Source organism: Amblyomma maculatum, chromosome 11, assembly GCF_055883805.1.
Source record: "Amblyomma maculatum isolate TAMU_Amacu chromosome 11, ASM5588380v1, whole genome shotgun sequence".
NCBI lineage: Eukaryota > Metazoa > Arthropoda > Arachnida > Ixodida > Ixodidae > Amblyomma > Amblyomma maculatum.
The window spans coordinates 126,708,168-126,729,534 of NC_139354.1; the positions used below are offsets into that span (position 1 = coordinate 126,708,168).

Below are 21,367 nucleotides of genomic sequence, written 5' to 3' on the forward strand. Positions count from 1 at the left end.
GTCCCACATCGTACTTATTCCAAAAACTGATGATCCGGAGAAACGCCTGTTGGTGAAGTCCTATAGGCCAATAAGCCTGACAGATATCGATTACAAAATCTTTATGAAGGTTTTAGCGAAGAGATTGCAGAGTGTAATAGCCAAATTAGTCGGACCGCACCAAACGTGCGGCTAAGAGGTCGCAGCATCGCCACAAATATACATGTGGCACGAACCGTACTGGAATGTGTAGACACGCTTGGAAGTCAGGTTGCCATGATTCAGCTGGATTTGGAAAAAGCGTTCAATCGCGTATCACATGACATCCTTTTCTCCATTCTAGAGCATTGTAACCTGGGCTCAGTAATCGTGGAGGGAGTGAGAATGGCGTACGCAAACTGCTCGACGCGTATTATAGTGAATGGCGATCTCACTGACAGTCTCGCAGTGCGTTCTTCGGTGAGGCAAGGATGCCCACTCTCTCCTCTGCTTTTTGCAGCCTATCTCGAGCCATTATGCTTGGCCACTCTCAATAATGAATGCATCTCGGGTTTCAAGCTTCAGTCGCGCATGTGAAGCTACTTGCGTACGCGGACGACATTGCAGTATTTTGTGAAAACAGAGAGAGCATTTGTGAATTGGTTAACGTTGTTGAAAAGTTTCGTGACCAGACTGGATGGCGGGTTAACTGGGAAAAAATCTCCGGATTTTGGCACGGCTTATGGGATGCTGAACCGGCTTCTTTCTCCCGATTGCAATGGTCTTCCGTGCCAATGCAGTATCTGGGTGTGCCCCTACAATGTTATCGCGATCCTAGCTTACATTGGAAGGAAGAAACAAATAGAGGGGGAGAGAAAGCGGAAGTATGGCAGGGAAGGCAACTGTCAATCTTTTCACGCGCGTTCATCTGCAATGTTTTTTTGATTTCAAAGATATGGTATGTAATGAATGTTCTATGTGCGTCACGAACTGCCATTCAAAAAATTCACCGTGTGTTTGCGGTTTTTCTTTGGACTTCGACCTGGGAAAAGACGAGGCGAACGAATTTATTTTTTTCTTTAAAAAGCGGAGGAGACGGTTTGATTCATTTGTTTCTGCGCCAAGTGGTACCGCGCTTTTTTTTTTCTTCGCGACCAAAATGACACCTTTTTAAGAACAGTCATGCAAGTGAGGCTGCAAAGGCTGTTACCCGGATTTGTTGTCTCCTCAAGTGAAAACATGCGTGGTGCAGGATATTTGCGCGAGGTAGTTCTCTCTTCCAAGTTGTTAGAAGTGCGTTTTTCCCGTGAATATTTGTACAGTGTTGGCAAGAAAAAGCTGTATAAGGACCTAGTTGAAATAATGCTGCCGGCACCTTTGTATCGAGAGCCCTACCGTGGAGGCCCAGGGCAGGATATTTTAAAACGAGTGAAGAGGATGCCAGTTCGACCGGCTGCCAAAACGTTCTTTTTTAAGTTGCACTCGAACACTCTACCCGTCAAAACCTGGCTTCACGAAAAAGGAATCTATGTCCCTTGGACGACAAACTGCCTGCTTTGCAAGAAGCCAGAGACAATTGAACACATATTCTTAGACTGCAGGGACGCAGTATTTCATTGGGACGTGCTACAAAGAACAATTAAAAAAGAGCTACCACTAAACCCTTATGGCATCCGGTTTTTACCGGTGGAGAACGAAGACGTACCCTATGATTTAATAATGCTTCTGGGCCTCCACAGCTTGTGGAAAACACGGATGCAAGTAAGGCATGAAGATATTAACATTCGCAGTGTACGTGAAAATTTTGTTGAAAGTGCTGTTTATCTACTGGAATGTATCTGCGCGCTCCCCGACCCACCACAGTGGGCAGAAGTTCTGGATGACCTGGTAAAATTGAAGACATTTTAACCTCACACGCGTCAGCTCAAGGGCAGCTGAAGTGTTTTATTAAGTGTGACAATTTGTTGTTCATGTATACCTAGGAAATAAAGAAAAAAAAATGCCATGGAGTAGTGGTTAAGGTGTCCGTCTCAAGACCAAGAAGACCGAAGTTCAATTCTTAACGTGGCAATAGATGTTTTTAAATGTAGTCGTGTTATTTTATATTGTTGCATGCTATTTCCATCCTGACACGCGCTTCTTTCCGGAAACGAGGGCCATCAACCATACACGCCATTCCGGTATCAGAGCTCCACGCGGTTTCATTCCGGACTTTCCAGAACAGTACAGGAATTTCCTAAAATAGCCCACAATCCTGTATCCAAGATCCTGTAGTGTAAATCTGTACAGGATTTTTTGAATGAATTTTATATAGGATGTTTCAGTAGGGTGATCTCTTCCTGACCCTTTGATGTTGGCTGGAAGGGGCTTTGGATCCGTTACCAATGTGTCTATCCGTGGTGCTGTAAGATGGTCCAATGTGTGCAAGTAAAGGTTCGCTTCATCAACGATTAAGGTACGGATGCAGTGCCCGTCGGGTGTGGGTCACAGGCGAGTTTCATGACTGACTCGATGCGTAGCAATAATTGTATCCACTGGTGGGAGTTGAGCGAATCAGCCTCCGTCTGCTTGGAATCATCAGATGGCGGGAGCCGCGCTTCCCCCTGGATACTGAGTTCAAGGTGTCATCGTCGCCCCCCTAGCCATGGAGACAGCAGAAGTGCTGGACATGAAGAAGTAAGATATTGCCACGAACTATTTAAATCTTTTTTCTTATCCGAAGGCTACTGGCATGCGGCTTTATCATTGAGATTCTAGCGCGCTGATCGATTCTGTATTCCGTGTTTGGTCATGGTGGTTCTCGCGAGGCGACGCTTTACAATTTTCGTTGTCGCGAAAGATAGGTCGGTACGTATCTTGAAGATTCTGGCCGCTCGCGTGTTCCAGGTTATGCTAGTACCATTTGCGGCCTTATCTAGATCTTTCGTCGCTGCCTTTAAATTCAGTGCTGACAAGAAAAACGGGCATTCTCAGTTAGACGATCGACGAGCACGTTTGTTGCTATCGCCTCCGCCAAGTTGCTTAGTTCTTTCGCGGGCGCAAGTAAGCCCAATAAAGAGGTAATTTCTGTACTATGAAGTCTGTGTTTTCTTTTGGTATGTACGGCCTTGTCACCACTACGTTACAATGTTTCTCAGGTGTCTGGCGTGGCGTAGTCGGTTAGTTCCCGATGTCAAAAAAGGGCGTAGTTGGTTAATACACCCGGCTGGTGATCGGACGGGCAGGAATTTAATTCGTGGTGCAGGATGATCTACAGCAGGTGCAGCGGTGGCGTAGCGGTAGAACATCCGCCTCGCATGCAAGAAGACCGGGGTTTAAATCCCGGCGCCACGCAATTCTCCACCGGATAAAAAAAAGAAATCTGCGTGTTGATGGAACTGCATAAACAGGATTGTGGTGTGACCTGATGCCGGTGAACACCTCCGGAAACGCACTCTCTCACCAGAACAGGAGTTGGCCACCCTCGTGCAGTAATTGGCCGCTACCTTCCATGATTACGTCCATAAAACCCCGGCCCTCAGTCACCAGCGGCTGCGGAACAACTGACCACGGCGGCGGTCAGACCTGGGACGCAGCAGGGGGTGCTAAGAACTTCTGGCTCCACTGGACAGGCCGCCATTGGAAACTGACCGTGGCAACGTTTAACACTAGAACCCTAGTAGGTGAAGCTAGTTTAGTAGTGCTGTTACTGAAACTAGAGGGTATGAAATGGGATGTCGTAGGGCTTAGTGAGGTTACGAGGCCGAATCAGGCATATACTGTACTGAAGGATGGGCATGTACTGTGTTATCGAGGCTTACTGGAGAGGAGACAACTAGGAGTAGGTTTCCTTGTCAATAAGTACATAGCGGGTAATATAGATGAATTCTATAGTATTAACGAAAAGGTGGCAGGCATCGTAATTAGGCCTAATAAGCGGTATTAACTGAAGGTTGTACAGGCCTATGCACTTACATGTAGTTATGATGACCAAGCAGTTGAAAGCTTCTACGAAGATGTAGAATCAGCAATGCGAAAGGTAAAGACGCCGTATACTGTAATAATGGGCGACTTCAATGCCAAGGTAGGGAAAAAGCAGGCAGGAGACCAGGCAGTAGGTGAATATGGCTTTGGTTGTAGGAATAGCAGGGGGAAGTTACTAGTTGAGTTTGCAGAGCGCAATAACTTAAGAATCATGAATACCTTCTTCAGCAAACGGAAGAATCGGAAATGGACATAGAAAAGTCCTAACGGGGAAACTAAAAATGAAATTGACTTCATTGTAAAACAGGTATTGGGCTCTGATATGTTGCTGAAGAGAACGACGGCAAGCATATTCAACGCGCGTGACGGGCAGGAAAGAAAACGACAACGAAGCTCGCTTCGACGGTCGTACGTGTGCTGACACGTCTCACGACTGTTCGCAGAACGTTCTATTGCCTGTTGACGACGTATCGCCCTGTTCAAGGTCTTCTAGAACAAGTGGTGGAGGTTCCGGGTAATCCCCCAAACGTGGAGCTTCGCAGCTGAGCTTTGCCTACCACTTCCTCGTTGCCTGAGACCGCCAGCCAACCGCCAACCCCATCGCCTGTCATCTGTCCCGGTGCAGCGCGTCAGCACGACGCAGCCATCTTCAGCGGCACCGATGGCACGGATGTAAAAGACTGGTTGGCGTCGTATGAACGCGTAAGTGCGTACAACAAGTGGGATGACACCGTGAAGCTCACAAACGTCATTTTCTATTTGAGCGACGTTGCCAATCTATAGTTTCGCAACCATGAGAGTGACATTTCTACCTGGACGGCTCTCAAGACCAGCCTGACCGAAGTTTTTGGCCGTCCCGCTATACGTAAGCTTCGCGCCGAGCAACGCTTGCAAAGTCGGGCACAACAAACCGGCGAAAACTTCACCAGTTTTATAGATATAGTAGACCTCTTCAAGTGCGTAAACCCTACCATGAGCGACGCCGAGAAGATCGGACACATTATACAAGGCATTGACGATGACGCCTTCCATATGCTCGTCGCCAAAAACCCCCAAACTCTGTCCGAGGTTATCAACTTCTGCCAAAGCTTCGATGAGCTGCGCAAGAGGCGGCTTTCCACACGTCGTGTTGGCCTTCAGCAGGCCACTCTTTAAAGCTTGGCTCTCTCCGGGGACGTTGCCCAGGACCAGCAGTCGCTAGTTCAGTACATTCAACAGTTTGTTCGTGAGGAAGTCGCACGCCAGCTTTCCTTGTCCACCTTCACTTGCCCGCCAGCACCTGCGCCGCCGCTCACTCCCACTCTTCAGCGTGTCATACAAGAGCAGGTCGCTGAGGTTCTGCCTTCACCTCCTCAGCAGCCGTTGGTGGCGGCTCCTCTCACGTACGCTGATGCTTTGGTGCGGCCACCACCCCCTGTCGCCCCTGTGTACAGCCGGCCTCCCCTCCTATACAAGCCTCAGGGATGTCAGCAAAATCAGCAACCTACAATTCCCCCTTATCGTCCGGTTCTCCGCCGTCGACCACAGCCACACCCTTGCAACCCCTAGCGCACACAAGACAACCGACCTATTTGCTACGCCTGTGGAGTCGCCGGCCATGTGGCTCGTTTGTGCCGCAATCGTGGCCCTCGTCCCTACGATTATAAACGTGAGCCGATGTACAATCTTCCTCCGTCCCCCTCGCCTGTGTTCCCTGAGCCTCCTCCGCAGTCCTCTTCAAGTTACGATCGCCACTCCCACCGCTCGCCTTCTCCTGGCCGTCGTTCCCGTTCTCCGATGCTCCGCCGCCAATCAGCCGTTAACACGGAAAACTAACGGCCGCAGTTCCGGAGGCAAGAACTGCGCCATCAGAGACCAACTCAAGACATGTTCACATACCAGCCAACATTATTACCATATTCATCGAAGGAGTTCCTGTCGAAGGACTTGTAGACACTGGCGCAGCCGTTTCTGTTCCTAATTACGCCCTCTGTCGCAAACTCAAAAAGGTGATGACGCCGCTTCCTGCAATTTCTCTTTGCACAGCCAGCGCTCAGGACATTCGACCATTAGCGGCCTACACCGACCACCTTGTCATCGACGACGTTCAATACACAATAGAATTCCTCGTCCTCGCCCGCTCATCACACGACATTATCCTTGGTTTTGACTTCCTCTCCAATCACAACGCCATAATAAACTGCGCCCTTACTCAACTTGAGTTATCACCCCTCAGTGACACTTTTTTCGGCACACCCGCTGCTGCTGCCGCTACCGTGCACGTCGCAGAGGACACCGACTTTCCACCTTTCTCCTCAGTGCTTGTGCCTCTTTATTGCGCTGCTCTTTCCGACGCCACTGTTATCTACACACCCTCGTTACGATGCGCTGACCAAACTCCGTGTTGCTGCCGCATGCTGTGCTGACAATGTTTCGCAACTCAAGTGCTATTTTTGTTTGTAACCCGTGCCCCTGCCCTACCACTTTACTTCGTGGCCAGTCACTGGGTAGTGTTGCTTTGCTCGATTCTACGCCGACCTATCCATTCGGCGATACCATCGCCGGCCTTCACATCAGCGCCATAACACCTATTCCTGTTGCCACTCCATCATTCCTCGAAGTTTTGCACCGGTCCATCGACGCTGGCCTGACGCCCTTACATAGAGCCCAGCTTGTCGCCATCCTACAACGTTTCACGGCTTCGTTCGACTCCCAGCAACATTCGTTGGGGCGCACAACTACCGTTACTCACCGTATTGATACCGGCACCCATTCCCCTTTGCGCCAGCGTCCGTACCGTGTTTCAGCCGCCGCCGAGCGCCGCATTATTGACGAACAGGTGACCGACATGCTCCAGCGCAACGTGATCCAATCGTCGCACAGCCCTTGGGCGTCTCCTGTCGTCCTGGTCAAGAAAAAAGACGGTTCCATCCGATTCTGTATAGATTACCGCCGACTGAACAAGATCACGCACAAGGACGTTTATCCTCTCCCTCGTATCGACAATGCCCCTGACTGCCTGCAGGGAGCTGAGTTCTTTTCTTCAATAGACCTGCGTTCCGGCTACTGGCAGGTGCCGATGGCAGAGGCCGATCGCCCAAAAACCGCTTTCGTCACACCGGATGGGCTCTATGAGTTTAATGTCATGCCATTCGGACTGGGCAATGCCCCTTCCACATTCGAACGCATGATGGGCAACCTACTCAGAGGGCTCAAATGGCACACTTGCCTTTGTTGCCTTGACGACGTTGTCATCTTTTTTCCAGATTTTCCATCTCACCTCTAGCGCCTTGAGACAGTTCTGCGATGCCTGACCGACGCTGGCCTCCAATTAAATTTAAAGAAGTGCCGTTTCGGAGCACGGCAGTTAACCATACTAGGACATGTCGTCTTCAAGGATGGCGTTCTTCCCGATCCGGCAAAATTACGCGCTGTGGCAGAATTTCCCAAATTAACTATTGTGAAAGAACTCCGCAGCTTCGTCGGCCTCTGCTCATACTTCCGCCGCTTCGTTCATAGTTTCGCCACAATCATCAACCCTCTCGCCAAGCTTCTGTCCAGCCACGATCTTTCAGCCTGGTCTCCGCGCTGTGATGATGCCTTCGCGACACTCCGCCACCTTCTGACGACTCCGTCAATCCTGCGTCATTTCGACCCTCCTTTTCCCACGGAAATCCACACTGATGCCAGCGGCGTCGGCCTCGGCGCAGTACTCGCTTAGCGGAAGTCTGGCTTTGATGAGTACCTTGTCGCTTACGCAAGTCGGACGCTAACAAAAGCTGAAGCAAACTATTCCGTCACCAAGAAAGAGTGTCTCGCTATTCTCTGGGCAATAGCAAAATTTCGCCCCTACTTGTGTGGCCGTTCTTTTGATGTCGTCACCGATTATCACTCCCTCTGCTGGTGGTCTTCTTTGAAAGATCTTTCTGGTCGACTGACTCGTTGGCCTCTGAGACTCCAAGACTACGACATTAACGTCATCTATCGCTCTGGCCGTAGACATGCCGATGCTGATGCTCTCTCACGCTCTCCCTTGCCGTCTGAAGCCACTCCTGCTATATCCGTTCTACACCCCACCTACATGCCCACCGATATGACTTCCGAGCAACACAAAGACGCATGGATCGCTTCACTCCTGGATTTTTTATCTGGCCGCGCTTCACGACCTCCTTGCCGCGCTCTCCGTCGCCAGTCTCCTCACCATTTCGCCATCAGAGACGAGCTCCTCTACCGTAGGAATTACCTTCCGGATGGTAGAAAGTGGCTGCTTGTAATTCCGACCCATCTACGCTCCGTGATTTGCTCTCATTACTACGACAATCCCCAGTGTGTCCACGCCGGCTTATTGAAAACCTTCACTCACTTGCGACAGCGGTACTACTGGCGTGGGATGTACCGTGATGTTCGTCGGTTCGTCCAGTCCTGCCAAGAGTGTCAGCGCCGAAAACACCCACCTCGCCAACCCGCCGCTCCTCTGCAGCCGCTGACCTGCCCAGCTCAGCCCTTTCAGCGTGTTGGAATAGACCTATACGGCCCACTTCCTAGCACCTCAACAGGCAATCGCTGGATCATCGTTGCAACCGATCATCTAACCCGCTACGCCGAAACGGCGCTTTGACTTCTGCTACAGTCCAAGACATTGCCTCCTTCATCCTCCATCATATAATTCTTCGCCACGGGGCTCCCAAAGAATTGTTGAGTGACAGAGGTCCCGATTTCCTTTCTGAAGTTGTCGAAGCTGTTCTTAGAGAATGAAAAATCGTTCACCGCGCCACCTCCGCGTACCATCCGCAAACAAATGGAATGGTTGAGCGTTTTAACCGCACCATGGGCGACATGCTAGCAATGTATGTCGCTTCCGACCACTCCAACTGGGACCGCGTTCTTCCATTCGTCACATTCGCTTATAACTCTGCCACAAAGGCAACCACCGGTTTCTCACCATACTTCCTCCTGTACGGTAGTGAGCCCTCTTGTACCATGGACACCATTCTCCCTTACCGACCGGATTCTTCCGAATTCACGACTGTTTCACAAGCTGCAACTTATGCCGAAGAATGCCGCCAGCTTGCCCGGTCCTTCACTTCTCAGGCCCAGCAACAGCAGAAAACAACCCGAGATCAATCTGCACGTCTTCCTACTTACCGCACAGACTCTTTGGGTTATCTATGGGTGCCTTCCTCTAGTTCCGGCCTTTCATTCAAACTTGTGAGCAAGTATCAGGGCCCCTACCGTATTGTCAAGCAAACATCCCCCGTCAGCTACCTCATCGAACCCCTTACGCCATGCAATGACCAACGTCGCCGAAATCTTGAAATAGTACACAGTAACCGCCTGAAAGCTTACTACGACCCGGCCATCGTCACATCGCCATGAGCCGCCAGGATGGCGTCTTTTCGACCGGGGGAAGTTGTAAAACAGGTATTGGGCTCTGACATGTTTAGCGCTTGTTGCTGAAGAGAACGACGACAAGCATGTTCAACGCGCGTGACGGGCAGGAAAGAAAACGACAACGAAGCTCGCTTCGACGATCGTACGTGTGCTGACACGTCTCACGACTGATCGGAGAACGTTCTATTGACTGTTGACGACGTATCGCCCCGTTCAAGGTCTTCTACAGCATCCTACTGTGTTCAACCCCCGCCATTATGCAAGTTGTAGAGGTAACCGGAAAAGTGCGATGCAGTGATCATAAGATGGTGAGGTCCCGAATTAGCCTAAATCTGAAGAAGGAACGCAACAGATTAGTAAGAAAGAAACTGATCAACGAATTAGCGGTGAGGGGGAGGGCAGAAGAGTTCAGAATCTCGCTACAGAATAGATATTCAGCTCTAACCGAGGACGAGGACATTACCCTAGAAGCAATGAACAATAATTTCAGAGATATCATTACTGAGTGCGCTGTAGAAGTAGGCGGTAGGATTGTTAGAGGGAATACCGGTAAACTGTGTAAGGAGACGAAAGATTGGATTAAGAAACGCTAGAGTATCAAAGCTTCCAATCCAACAGACCAGATAGAATTGGCCGAGATATCAAAGCTAATCAATAAGCGCAAGGTGGCCGATATAAGAAAGTATAAGATGGATGAAATTGAGCATGCTGTAAAGAACAGGGGAAGTCTTAAAGCGGTAAAGAAGAAATTGGGCATAGGCAAAAACCAGATTTATGCGATAAGGGACAAGGCGGGCGACGTCATCACGAATATTGGCAAGATAGTCAAAGTAGCCGAGGAGTTCTATAGATCTCTACAGCAGCCAAAGTATTCAGGACCGTAATGAGATTGGCTTTAGGCAAAAACAGTCAGATGTTCCACCAGTGAAGAAGGACAAGGTCAAGAAAGCGTTAGAAACTATGAAAAGGGGGAAATCAGCTGGAGAAGATCAGATATCTACAGATTTGTTGAAGGACTGGGGGGATATCGTGCTAGAAAAACTGGCCACCCTGCATACACAGTGCCTGGTGTCATCGGCGGTACCGGAACCATGGAAGAACACAAAACATTATCCTCGTTCATAAGAAAGGAGACTCTAAGGACCTTAAAAATTACAGACCAATCAGCTTACTGTCTGTTACGTATAAAGTATTTACTAAGGTAATCGCTAATAAAATCAGGACAACCTTAGATTGTAATCAATCAAAGGGTCAAGCAGGTTTTCGGAAAAGGTACTCTACTATCGATCATATTCATATCATCAACCAGGTGATAGAAAAATGTTTAGAATATAACCAGCCCTTATACATAGCAGTCATTGATTACGAAAAAGCATTTGACTCAGTTGAAACCTCGGCGGTGATGCAGGCATTGCGAAATCAGAGGGTAGACGAGCCATACGTGAAAGTGCTGGAAAATATATATATTGGCTGCACAGCAACCATAGTTCGGCATAAAGAAAGTAACAATATTTTCATAAAGAAAGGTATTAGGCGAGGAGACATAATCTCCCCAGTACTATTCACAGCTTGGTTAGAGGAAGTATTCAGACACTTGGAATGGGAGCAGTTAGGGATAAGTGTAGATGGAGAATACCTCAGTAATCTGCGATTTTCTGATGACATTGCCTTGCTAAGCAACTTGGGGAATGAACTGCAAATAATGATTGATGACCTAGACAGGAAAAGTAGAAAGGTAGGCTTGAAAATCAATATGCAAAAGACTAAGGTAATGTCCAACAGCCTCGGGAAGGAACAGCGGTTTGCATTAGGTAGCGAAGTACTGGAAGTAGTAAGGGAATATGTCTACTTAGGACAGGTAGTAACCGCAGATCCGGACCATGAAAGGGAAATAACAAGACGAATAAGATTGGGATGGAGCGCATTTGGCAAGAACTAGCAGATTATGACTAGCAACTTACCGGTCTCCCTCAAAAGTTTATAAAGTATACAACAGTTGCATCTAACTCACCTATGGGGCTGAAACGTGGAGGCTAACCAAGAGGGTTCTACTTAAGTTGAGGACAACTCAGAGGGCTATGGAACGAAAAATGGTAGGGGTAACATTAATAGATAAGAAGCGTGCAGAGTGGATCATATTAATAATTGAAGTTACCAACATTCTAGCGGAAATTAAGAAAAGAAATGGACATGGGCAGGACATGTAGTGCGAAGAGAGGATAACCGATGGTCGCTTAGGGTAACAAACTGGATTCCAAGGGAAGTAAAGCGTAGCAGGGGGCGGGAGAAAGTTAGGTGGGCGGATGAGGTTAAGAAGTTCGCAGGGGTCAAGTGGATGCAGCTAGCACAGAGCAGGGTTAAGTGGAGAAATATGGGAGAGGCCTTCGCCCTGCAGTGGGTATAGTCGGGCTGATGATGATGATTATGTAGGATGATATCTTTTTCTTAAATGGTATCCAGTATGCTACAGAATGTCGCGGATACATCTTGAGGAGGAATCTAGCGGACAGATCATTACCCCGCAATATTTTCACTGCTAGCCAAGGTAGCCAAGGTCTTTATGATGACAGTGATCACATCTGTGATGTCATCAAGGCGGTGGAGGAACAGCTGGTAACCCGTTTGTAGATCGCAGAAACTATAAAAATTTTTTGGAGGCACCCGACTACTTAGATGTAGCAAGGAAAAAACCTTTTTTATTTTTATGTATACATTTATTCTCTCATTTTCATTTGAATCACTTACATTTTTTTGTTATTTTTACTTTTATATTTTTAATGTCTTCTGGCCATTGCTTTCTCAATGATTAGATACTTTAGCGAACGTTGGCCTGTTATGTAGGACTGGCTATTGATCTCTTTCCTTTAGCACATTCCTTTGGGCACCACGCCTGAGTCAAGAAGGCCTTTCCCGATTAAAAGCGGAAGGTCCGCTGTATGGTATCCCCGTCAAACTTAGCGAAATAAGTCGCAAGAACGCTGCACCATATAAGCCTTACACTCTGTTAAGAATATTTCCTAAACGTAGACTGATTTTACTAAAGGCGCAATATCTGTCACTTTACTCGATGGGCATATGAACCGTGTTATGAAGAAAAGAAGCAAGGTGGCAGCGAAGCAATATAACAAATGAGTGCAAGAGTTGGGGGCTTCGAAAGAACTCGTCCGCATGGGGATCTTTAATATGCAACGGCATTTACAGCATACGAACGCCTTTGCTATTGAGCTACATGGAACCGCGGCTCACTTCCAGCGTTCAAACTCTGCAACGTGACCATAAATATTTGGCTTGCTAATTGATTTAGCCTATTATGGCGGTGTTTAAAGCATGCCTCTGGATGATGATTAGCTATATGAGGGTGCAGATAGAAAGTGCGCATTCACCTTTCCCAATTAACAACACATAAGGACACTGACGGCGATAATAGAGCCACGGCGTGAAATAACTACTTGAAAAATTGTTTAAGGACATTCGTTGTAAGAATGCTTGTTAGATTCCTCAGACTTAAAAACAATTATTGAAAAGGACAAAAACCGCAAAGCACGCTAAGTACCGAAGTGTCACTGAAACAGTACGGAGTGTGAAACATACAAGGTAGTGGCAACAAATAAGCTCAAGTGGGTATCTGGCCAGACGTTGTACATTAATTAATACTGAAGGTACAACAGACTTCCACGGAAGCTCAGTAGAAACACAAAAAGACATCTCCGTACATGGCAAAACATCACAACTGGCCATTACGCCAAGACTTGGTGGAGATATAGGAATTTAAGCTGGCACAACCTAAGGACTAGATATGTGCCTTCACACCTCCTATATCAGCGGGTTTAAAAGTGGAAGTGGAGCGGGGAAGTGATAATGCCTGCTGATAGTCGACGATAGGATAAAAAACGCTCTCATAGCATTTAACAAAGACGCCTTTGTGCCAATGCCACAGAAACTGTGGCTTTCCATTTAGTTCTAACATGCCTGATCGATCCATAGGAAGATGCAGAGGTTATGAAGTGTTAGATGCATTGCTCTGGCAGGATATCATCAGACCTCAATCAATCAACGACGCTAGAACAATAAAATGTCTACACATGAAACGGGATGCTCAAATGCACAACAGCATTGGCGCCGGAGGCTCGGGCCACCGCGAACTGAAAACGTTTTTAAATAAGGCATCCCCCTACGCGCGTCGCGCAATATTCGAAAATGGAGTGCTTACGGCGCTCCATAGGTAAGGAACCGATCATATGCACCACGCCCTACGCAGCGAGGCGTTGCCGCGTTGGCAGTATTAGTACCCGGGGCGAACGCTCCGCGGGCTGTACTAAGCCATTAGAACAGCAGCGAACGCCCTGGTTACTGTGGGTCCCGATTAATGTTGCAACAAATTTACGCTAATGGACTTGGATACAGTCGTGACGCAGTTCCGCCCCGAAGAGTGGCGCAGTGGTTAGGGCGCTCGTCTACTGTGCCCAAGGACGCGGGATACCGGCTTCGGCAGCCGATTTTAGATGGAGGCAAAAAGCTAGGCGCCCGTGTGCTGTGCGATATCAGTGCACGTTAAAGAACCCCAGGTAGTCGAAAGTTCCGTCGTCCTCTACTACGACTCCTCTAATAGAAGTTAAACCCTAAAACCAAAAGCAAACGTGCAGTTCCAGACCTCTGTTTTCATGCAGCTCTATCAGATTAGGGGCGGCAATTGGTGTCCCCCATCACATAAAATTTAGAGAGGAGATATTAGTTCCTCAGCAGTGCGTCTCGGCATAACAGGAGCACTTGCTACGTAAAATGCAAATGCCGATACTTAGCTAATAATGGCAGCCACCTTTGCTATCAGAGACAGCTAGAGAGAGAGAAACAACTTTATTTGCCCCAGATGTCGTGAATTAGGGCAGGTGGATCCTGCGTGGCCCCCGGCGGAAGCGACATCCTGCGCCCACGAAATAAGTGCAAATTGTGTGTTCTTGTCGGGTTTGATAAGGAGTTGGTGCCAGCTTTCCGCAGAGGGAGCTGGCAGGAGGGCCCCTGGGGGCGGCTTATTTTCGCCTCATGTGCGCCTGAGTGGCGGGTTCTCCGTTCTTGCAATTTGGACATGCGGGGTCGTATTCCCCGTTAGTAATTAGTGATAGCCTGGAATGACTAAGAATTGAATGTGTCTGTAATCTGCGGAGCAAGGCGGCTTGTGCTCGGTCGAGGTCGGGGTAGGGAGGTGGAAAAAGACGTCGCGTCGTTTTCTGAAAATTGGCAATTTCGGCGAAAGTCTGGGGGATTTCAGCGAGTGCGTCTGGATGCGTGAGACCGACTGCCCGAATTGTTAATCCTCGGCAAGTTGGTCGGCTCCATTGTTTCCAGAGTTGCCCGCGTGGGCGGGTACCCAGACTAGGTTAATTTTGTGGTCAGGAGTGCAGCCGCGCAGGATGCGTGCAGCAGGAAGGCAGATGTCCCTTGCGAGAAATTTAAAATTGCTCTTTTTGGTTCACTGAGGACTGCACGCAAACGCGGGTCAGCGATGGTCAGCGCTATCGCTGTTTCTTCCGCTGCGGTGGGGGAGGAGGCGCGCACCATGGCGGCGGAGATAAGGATGGATTGCGGTGTGGTAGCACAGGCCACATAGGTTGTTGCATCTTGCCTTGCCGCATCCACGTATGTTGCGTGTTCGTCGGCATGGTAGGTGTCATCGAGTGCTCTGGCTTTGTGCTGACGGCGCCGTCGTGTCGGCCAGGGAGCAAGTTTTTTGGTAGCGGTTTGACAACGAGGCGGCTGTGTACAGATGTCGGGAGGGGGGATTGTGTGTCTAGCTTAAAATCGTGAGCATCCTTAATCTTCAGCCGTGAAGGAAAGTGTATATATTATGCATTTTTCATATTTTCAATTGTACATATATGTGCAATGATGACGCCACCAGTCTATCGTAATTTTAGCAGAATCAATCAACACTAGGCCATCTACTCACCCGTTGCTAAAACGTTTTCTCCTCTCCAATCATTTTTTGTCACATCTAGGACTGCAACAATCTTACTGGGGAAGCTGTGCACCTTTTCAACCCCATCCAATTCAAAGCAAAAAATAGTCTTTATCATCTTGTAACTGGCATGCTCATTTAATTTCCGATTTCCAGGCCGTTTAAGCAATAAGAAATAATATACATGTCTACCTGAAAGCGATTCTACTCAGTCACTCCCGTGATAAAGTAGAAATAGGAAACACTGCACTACAGCTGCGCTCGCGGAAACTCGATTTTAGGGAACACGACCAATACTTATGTGCGAGTGAAACACAGGCTTGCGTGTGTGTGTGTGTGTGTGCGCGCGCGTCTGTGTGTGTGTGTGTGTGTGTGTGTGTGTGTGTGTGTGTGTGTGTGTGTGTGTGTGTGTGTGTGTGTGTGTGTGTGTGTGTGTGTGTGTGTGTGTTGGTTGGTTGGTTTGTGGGGTTTAACGTCCCAAAGCAACTCAGGCTATGAGAGACGCCGTAGTGGAGGACTCCGGAAATTTCGACCACCTGGGATTCTTTAACGTGCACTGACATCGCACAGCACACGGGCGCCTTGCTTTTCGCCTCCATCGAAAAGCTGCCGCCGAGGCCGGGATTCGATCCCGCGTCCTTGGGAACAGTAGTCGAGCGCCGTAACCACTGCGCCACCCCGGCGGGGTGTGTGTGTGTGTGTGTGTGTGTGTGTGTGTGTGTTGGTTGGTTGGTTGGTTTGTGGGGTTTTACGTCCCAAAGCAACTCAGGCTATGAGAGACGCCGTAGTGGAGGACTCCGGAAATTTCGACCACCTGGGGTTCTTTAACGTGCACTGACATCGCACAGCACACGGGCGCCTTGCTTTTCGCCTCCATCGAAAAGCTGCCGCCGAGGCCGGGATTCGATCCCGCGTCTTTGGGAACAGTAGTCGAGCGCCGTAACCACTGCGCCACCCCGGCGGGGTGTGTGTGTGTGTGTGTGTGTGTGTGTGTGTGTGTGTGTGTGTGTGTGTGTGTGTGTGTGTGTGTGTGTGTGTGTGTGTGTGTGTGTGTGTGTGTGTGTGTGTGTGTGTGTGTGTGTGTGTGTGTGTGTGTGTGTGTGTGTGTGTGTGTGTGTGTGTGTGTGTGTGTGTGTGTGTGTGTGTGTGTGTGTGTGTGTGTGTGTGTGTGTGTGTGTGCTGTCAATTTTTTAAGGTCAGCGCTCTTCTAACCCCCTGTAAACCATCAATTGGCCTTGTAATACCAGATGCAGCATTTTCTCAAAACACAGCGAGTGACCGAAATGACTAACTTCCGGATCATTTTTTAATGCATCTTTAAAACCAGCGAGCCAGAGTTGCAGCTGTGGTTCAAGAATGGAAATGCCTATTTAAGCGGAAGAAATCTTCTACACTAGCTTTTAACCTTTTCTTTTAAGCATCGCCAGAAAGAACAGGCTTTATCCTCTTTCCTTTAAACAATGAGTACATTTTCTTCTATAGTTCTAGAATGGCTCCTGCTATTATTGCAGATAATGTTATAAAAGGAAGGTACATAATTGCACAGGAAATGTGTTTGCGGTGTTTGCCTGTGTTTTTCCAGCTTCATCAATGCAAATTGCTATGTTTAGAGCTAATAGACAAGCTTTTTTTGCAGGATCAGGAGTCCTTTGCATCGTCCTTGGATAGGACGGGAAGAATAAATTGCCGATTTGTCATTCATTGGGCGTCCGGGGTTACTACGCAGCCTTAATTTACAGATAAGGTGGAAAACGGTTAGTGCTCAAGGCAAAAACACGTGGCATCCAAGCGGACCGATAGCTTGCAACGATCTTGTATGATGCATCTATTGTTATCTTTTAGTATGTCATGTTTTTTGAAGATCACATGAAACGGGAAAGCGTGAGATTGAAATAGTGGCTGTTTGCAAGACAGCAATGTTTTCTTTGTAGTCAGGAGTAATAGCTGAGTCTAAAGGTCCCTAAACTCTCAGCAGCTTACACCTAATTAGTTTTCGGTCATCGTGGTTTTTGAAATAATGCATGCGAATAATAGCCCCGAATGCTGCTACCAAAGGCATCTTTTACCAATAAAATACCTCAAAATGTTATATACGCCACATTCCAATGCTCTCCACCTGGATGGAAGTTTGCATTTGGGAATTTCTTCGAGCATTATATTTCGAACACAGCACGCAGCATGTCTTGAGGCTTATGAGAATGGCGGCTGCAGATTCTCCAGAAAAGCAGCTTACATGACTAAGGCGCCGAATATAGAGTAGAATAGTATAGCAGGGCGTTGTTATATTCTAGGTGGTGATACAGAAGCGCATATAAAAGGCGCGTCACTGCGTCAGTTTTGTACGCCGAGAGCAGCAGACCACAGGATTAGCAGGGAATGCCGCCAGACAAGGGGCATTTTTTTTTTGGTTATAAAAACATTTTCGCGCTTGCATGGGCTTCAATACAGAAGGCCGAGCATGATAAAAAAACAATTACAGTCGCAACATTTCACTTCACGGCATCATTAAGATGGCCCTACTTATTCACCCGATAGCGTTATCTCAGGTGACAGAAATTCCGGCGTCGGCGACCGGTGTTGACGTTGTGAGCGTGAAATCATGAGCATGGTGCTGGCAGGCGGTAGATGACAGCTGAAATGGCCAAGCACAAACTGGAGGTAGGGCTTCATGAAATTACGCTTGGCAGGAGGTGCCTACTCAGGCCTCTTTTTTTATATGAGAAGGTCATATCAGAATCAGCCTGCCAAGACCCTGGCATTCACGTTACTCCTAGGCTGCCGAAAGGCTCATACGGCTAGGCTTTTAGCATACGGTGCCGCATCATACCGTTTAAGGTCGGAGATTAAATGTTAGCCTTAAGTTTTGCTACCGGTTAGTTTTGTCTGAATTAGGTTCTGCAAGCAAGCGACACCGTGTCTAAAGAACCACTCATCGATCTGAAAGCGTTAGGGAACTTGCAGATTGCCACTCTTGGTCAGCAATATTTAGCAGCGAAAAACAAATAGGTTGTAGTACGTTGGCTTAAAACCCTTTTTAACGTACTTTCTTTGGTAAATTTAGAGTGCTCAGCGCGATCTAAACTTAAGTCAAAAAGAAAGAGATCGTGAGTTACACAATGCTTACCTCACCACCTGACAGACAATTTTCCACTGTATCCCATGACGACAAAAAGCACCGTCGTATACGGTCTGAAACTCAATTAAACTTTTTTTTTGTATAGTACAAGTTATTTTGGTTTACTATACGGGGTCTTAACGACAAAAATACATTTGCACTAAACTATATGAGCTTGCATTGCATTTTACGCCGCTGTGCGCCCGCACACAGTAAATGGCCGTATTTGCCAGACAGTTCACATTCCGGTCGTGAAGTCATCCGCTTCATATTAATTAGCAAAGGGCTTCTCTGTAAATAAATAATTTGTTTTGAAAGGAAGCATCGCCCAAATTATTTTGAAAGGAAGCATCGCCCGCACATGCAACTTTTTCCAGTATATTCGTGCATTTCAGTATCTTCGAGCATAAGCAGTTTGAAAATTATTCTTTGATTTTTAATTTCATTTTTAATAATTATGGTTACACAGATAGACCAAGAAGATATATCCAACTCACTGGCGCATCACCTCCTGGCATAAATAAACTTACTACATTGCTTCTGTTACTGCTAAGGGGCGCCTAGTTTCACGGAATTGTCACTTTTGAATTGAAATAAACAGGAACAGTAATCGTAATACGAACCAAACAGTTTTATTGATTTTACATGATAACTTTATAAGGGCTACTGGCGTGTTTCTTCAGACGCTCTCGAATGGCCTTTGGCGTGAGAGGGTGGTTACGGCACATCTGGTTAATGCAAACCTAGAAAGATGAGAATTACACAAATAAGAATATTGAAAATTTGTTGCCATTGGTTACCCATTCCTCGGGACAACGTTCTGTGGAATATACATGCAAAAATAGATCACGTTTTATGAAGTGCCGACCATCTATATGCGTAGAGTATAAAATAATAAATTTTAGGATGGTTTGTCAGAGCCGCCGCAACAAATATGAATGTAGCAGGAACGTTGCCTGACAGCGATACTCTGCCGAGCGAAGTGGCATAGTAAACGTCAGGTCCGATAAACATTATTATTTAAAATAGCATCACCTCGCAGTAATTAAAGTGCTGCGTCCAGTGATTTATTTTGCGAGCGCATGTGCAAAGCATCAATCAAAAGAAATAAATCAACAAAAGTGCCAATGCATAACTGTAGAACTAACTCTAGGGGCGGCTCAGTCCGTCTTGAAGAATGCTGCCAATGCTCCTTAAAAACAAGCAACTTTCACGTCACCAATAAAAGTGCGTATTTTTATCTACACGTGTGCTATTCTGTGTTAACTGCGCTATTAATTACTGATCCGCCCGCATTAAAACCGCAAGATTATAGTAGAGCTCGCCTTTCGTTTTGTTTCTGACTGCGCAGTTTTTTGCGCTTATATTTATAGTAACCTAATACCCTATATCTGAGCTTAATTTGCACGCTATCTTGTTATATATTTCCAGGCGAAACTGAACCTTGCGGATCCTATCCAGTTTACAGACTGTATGAGCCAAAACGAATAAATTTGAGCCAATATTTTCTCCTGCGGAGCATACAGAGTATGCAGACTATATACAAAGAAATACAATAATTTCCTGCGCATCACATCTGCTTCCAATGATTAGCCCTTCGATATGATGAAGATGAGCATCATAAATAAATATTCAATGTTATATTCCTGCAAGAAGATGACAACAAATCAGGCAGTGAAATGGTTCTGGGATCTCGCTATAGACCCCGTTCCTCGAACTCTCAATTATATCCCATAGTAAAGTACATCTTATCAGCGGACCGGTGCTTGAACCTCCACTCATAGTATTGACTGTACGCCCACAAGGACCTAGATAGAAATCAAACGTCTGGCTCATAGAGTGTTCATGGTTTCTGACATCAGGTTATTGATGAGCACTTCATTCGAAGCTATGGGGTATGCTTTGAAGACAGCTCTTCATTAGTTGCAGAGGAAATCATTTCAAATGTTTCTATTCTTATGTGACCATCTCCACTGGATCGCCTTCTTTCATTTGTATAAAATGCGTTAAAAGATGGCAATGTGAATACGGTTCCTATCTGACAACAAACCGATGGATCGGACCGGGGCGCAGGGCAGGAGGTTCGCGGAAGGTCATCTGATGAAGAAAATATAATCCGCAATGGCATCGTATTCCTCTGTTTGTATTGTAATGTGACCATGTTCATTCGATGTCAGCCACTCAAGAATATGAGTGATGAGTACGAAGCTTTAAAACCTATTTCTGTGCGTTAGATCAAATCTCAGTTTTTCTGCATATCGACTAATCTCTACCATACAAAAAATAGCTTATTCTCTACACCTGAACCCGCCGCGCTACCAGCCTGCGCCTTCTGCGTTCTTCCTCATCTCGATGTCGTGTGGCACTTTAGTCCTTATTAGGTCGGATGAAGCGTCGAAGAAGACAATGCCCACTCCTCATTATTGTGATACTGCCACCAATTCTCAGCTGATACGTTACTGGACTTCCAAGACTGCCATCAATGAAGCAGGGCCAAACTGCCGTATTTTTCACACGATTCGCTTTAAAGTATACCGGAACCACGAGCTTGCAGTGATTGGAAGGACCAGCAGATTGTTAAAATGTCCTCCATTCTATTGGAAGGCACTGTACTCAAGTATACCACAAGTCTACGCCAACATAAATACAGTCGCTGTGTCCTCATGTCCAACACCATGACACGAAGGTAATGGAACTGACGGTTCACAATGCAATTAGAGTTATAAAGTAAACAACAGTAAGTAAAATTAGTCAGCTATAATATAGATACAAATTAAGCCAACGGACGCTGACACCAAGGAAAGCAGATGGGATTATGAAGCGAAAGCTACACTAGGTAGCGTCGGTCTTGGCGTTGGCTTCAATTTTACCTCCTTTTGACCTTCAAGGAGCGGAGCAGGAAAACAAACTGTTTTTGTATGCTCAGATGTCGACAGGAAACGTGACAGTGTCAGTGTGGGCTATCACTTGACCTCTAAGAAGCCAGAGCAACCATGAAACAAAGTGTC

At 47.1% G+C, this 21,367-nt stretch overlaps 1 protein-coding gene across 2 annotated transcripts in view; it reads right to left on the reverse strand.

The window, feature by feature from the left end:
- Positions 1–18,978: 18,978 nt before the first annotated feature.
- Positions 18,979–21,367, reverse strand: part of LOC146174923 (A disintegrin and metalloproteinase with thrombospondin motifs 5-like) — a 163,405-nt gene continuing 161,016 nt past the window's right edge. For both annotated transcript variants that reach the window (XM_084584147.1, XM_084584146.1), the window contains one exon: positions 18,979–19,102. In XM_084584147.1, coding sequence (XP_084440273.1) covers positions 19,001–19,102 — 102 coding nt within the window. In that variant the 3' untranslated portion in view covers positions 18,979–19,000. The remainder of the gene's footprint in view (positions 19,103–21,367) is intronic.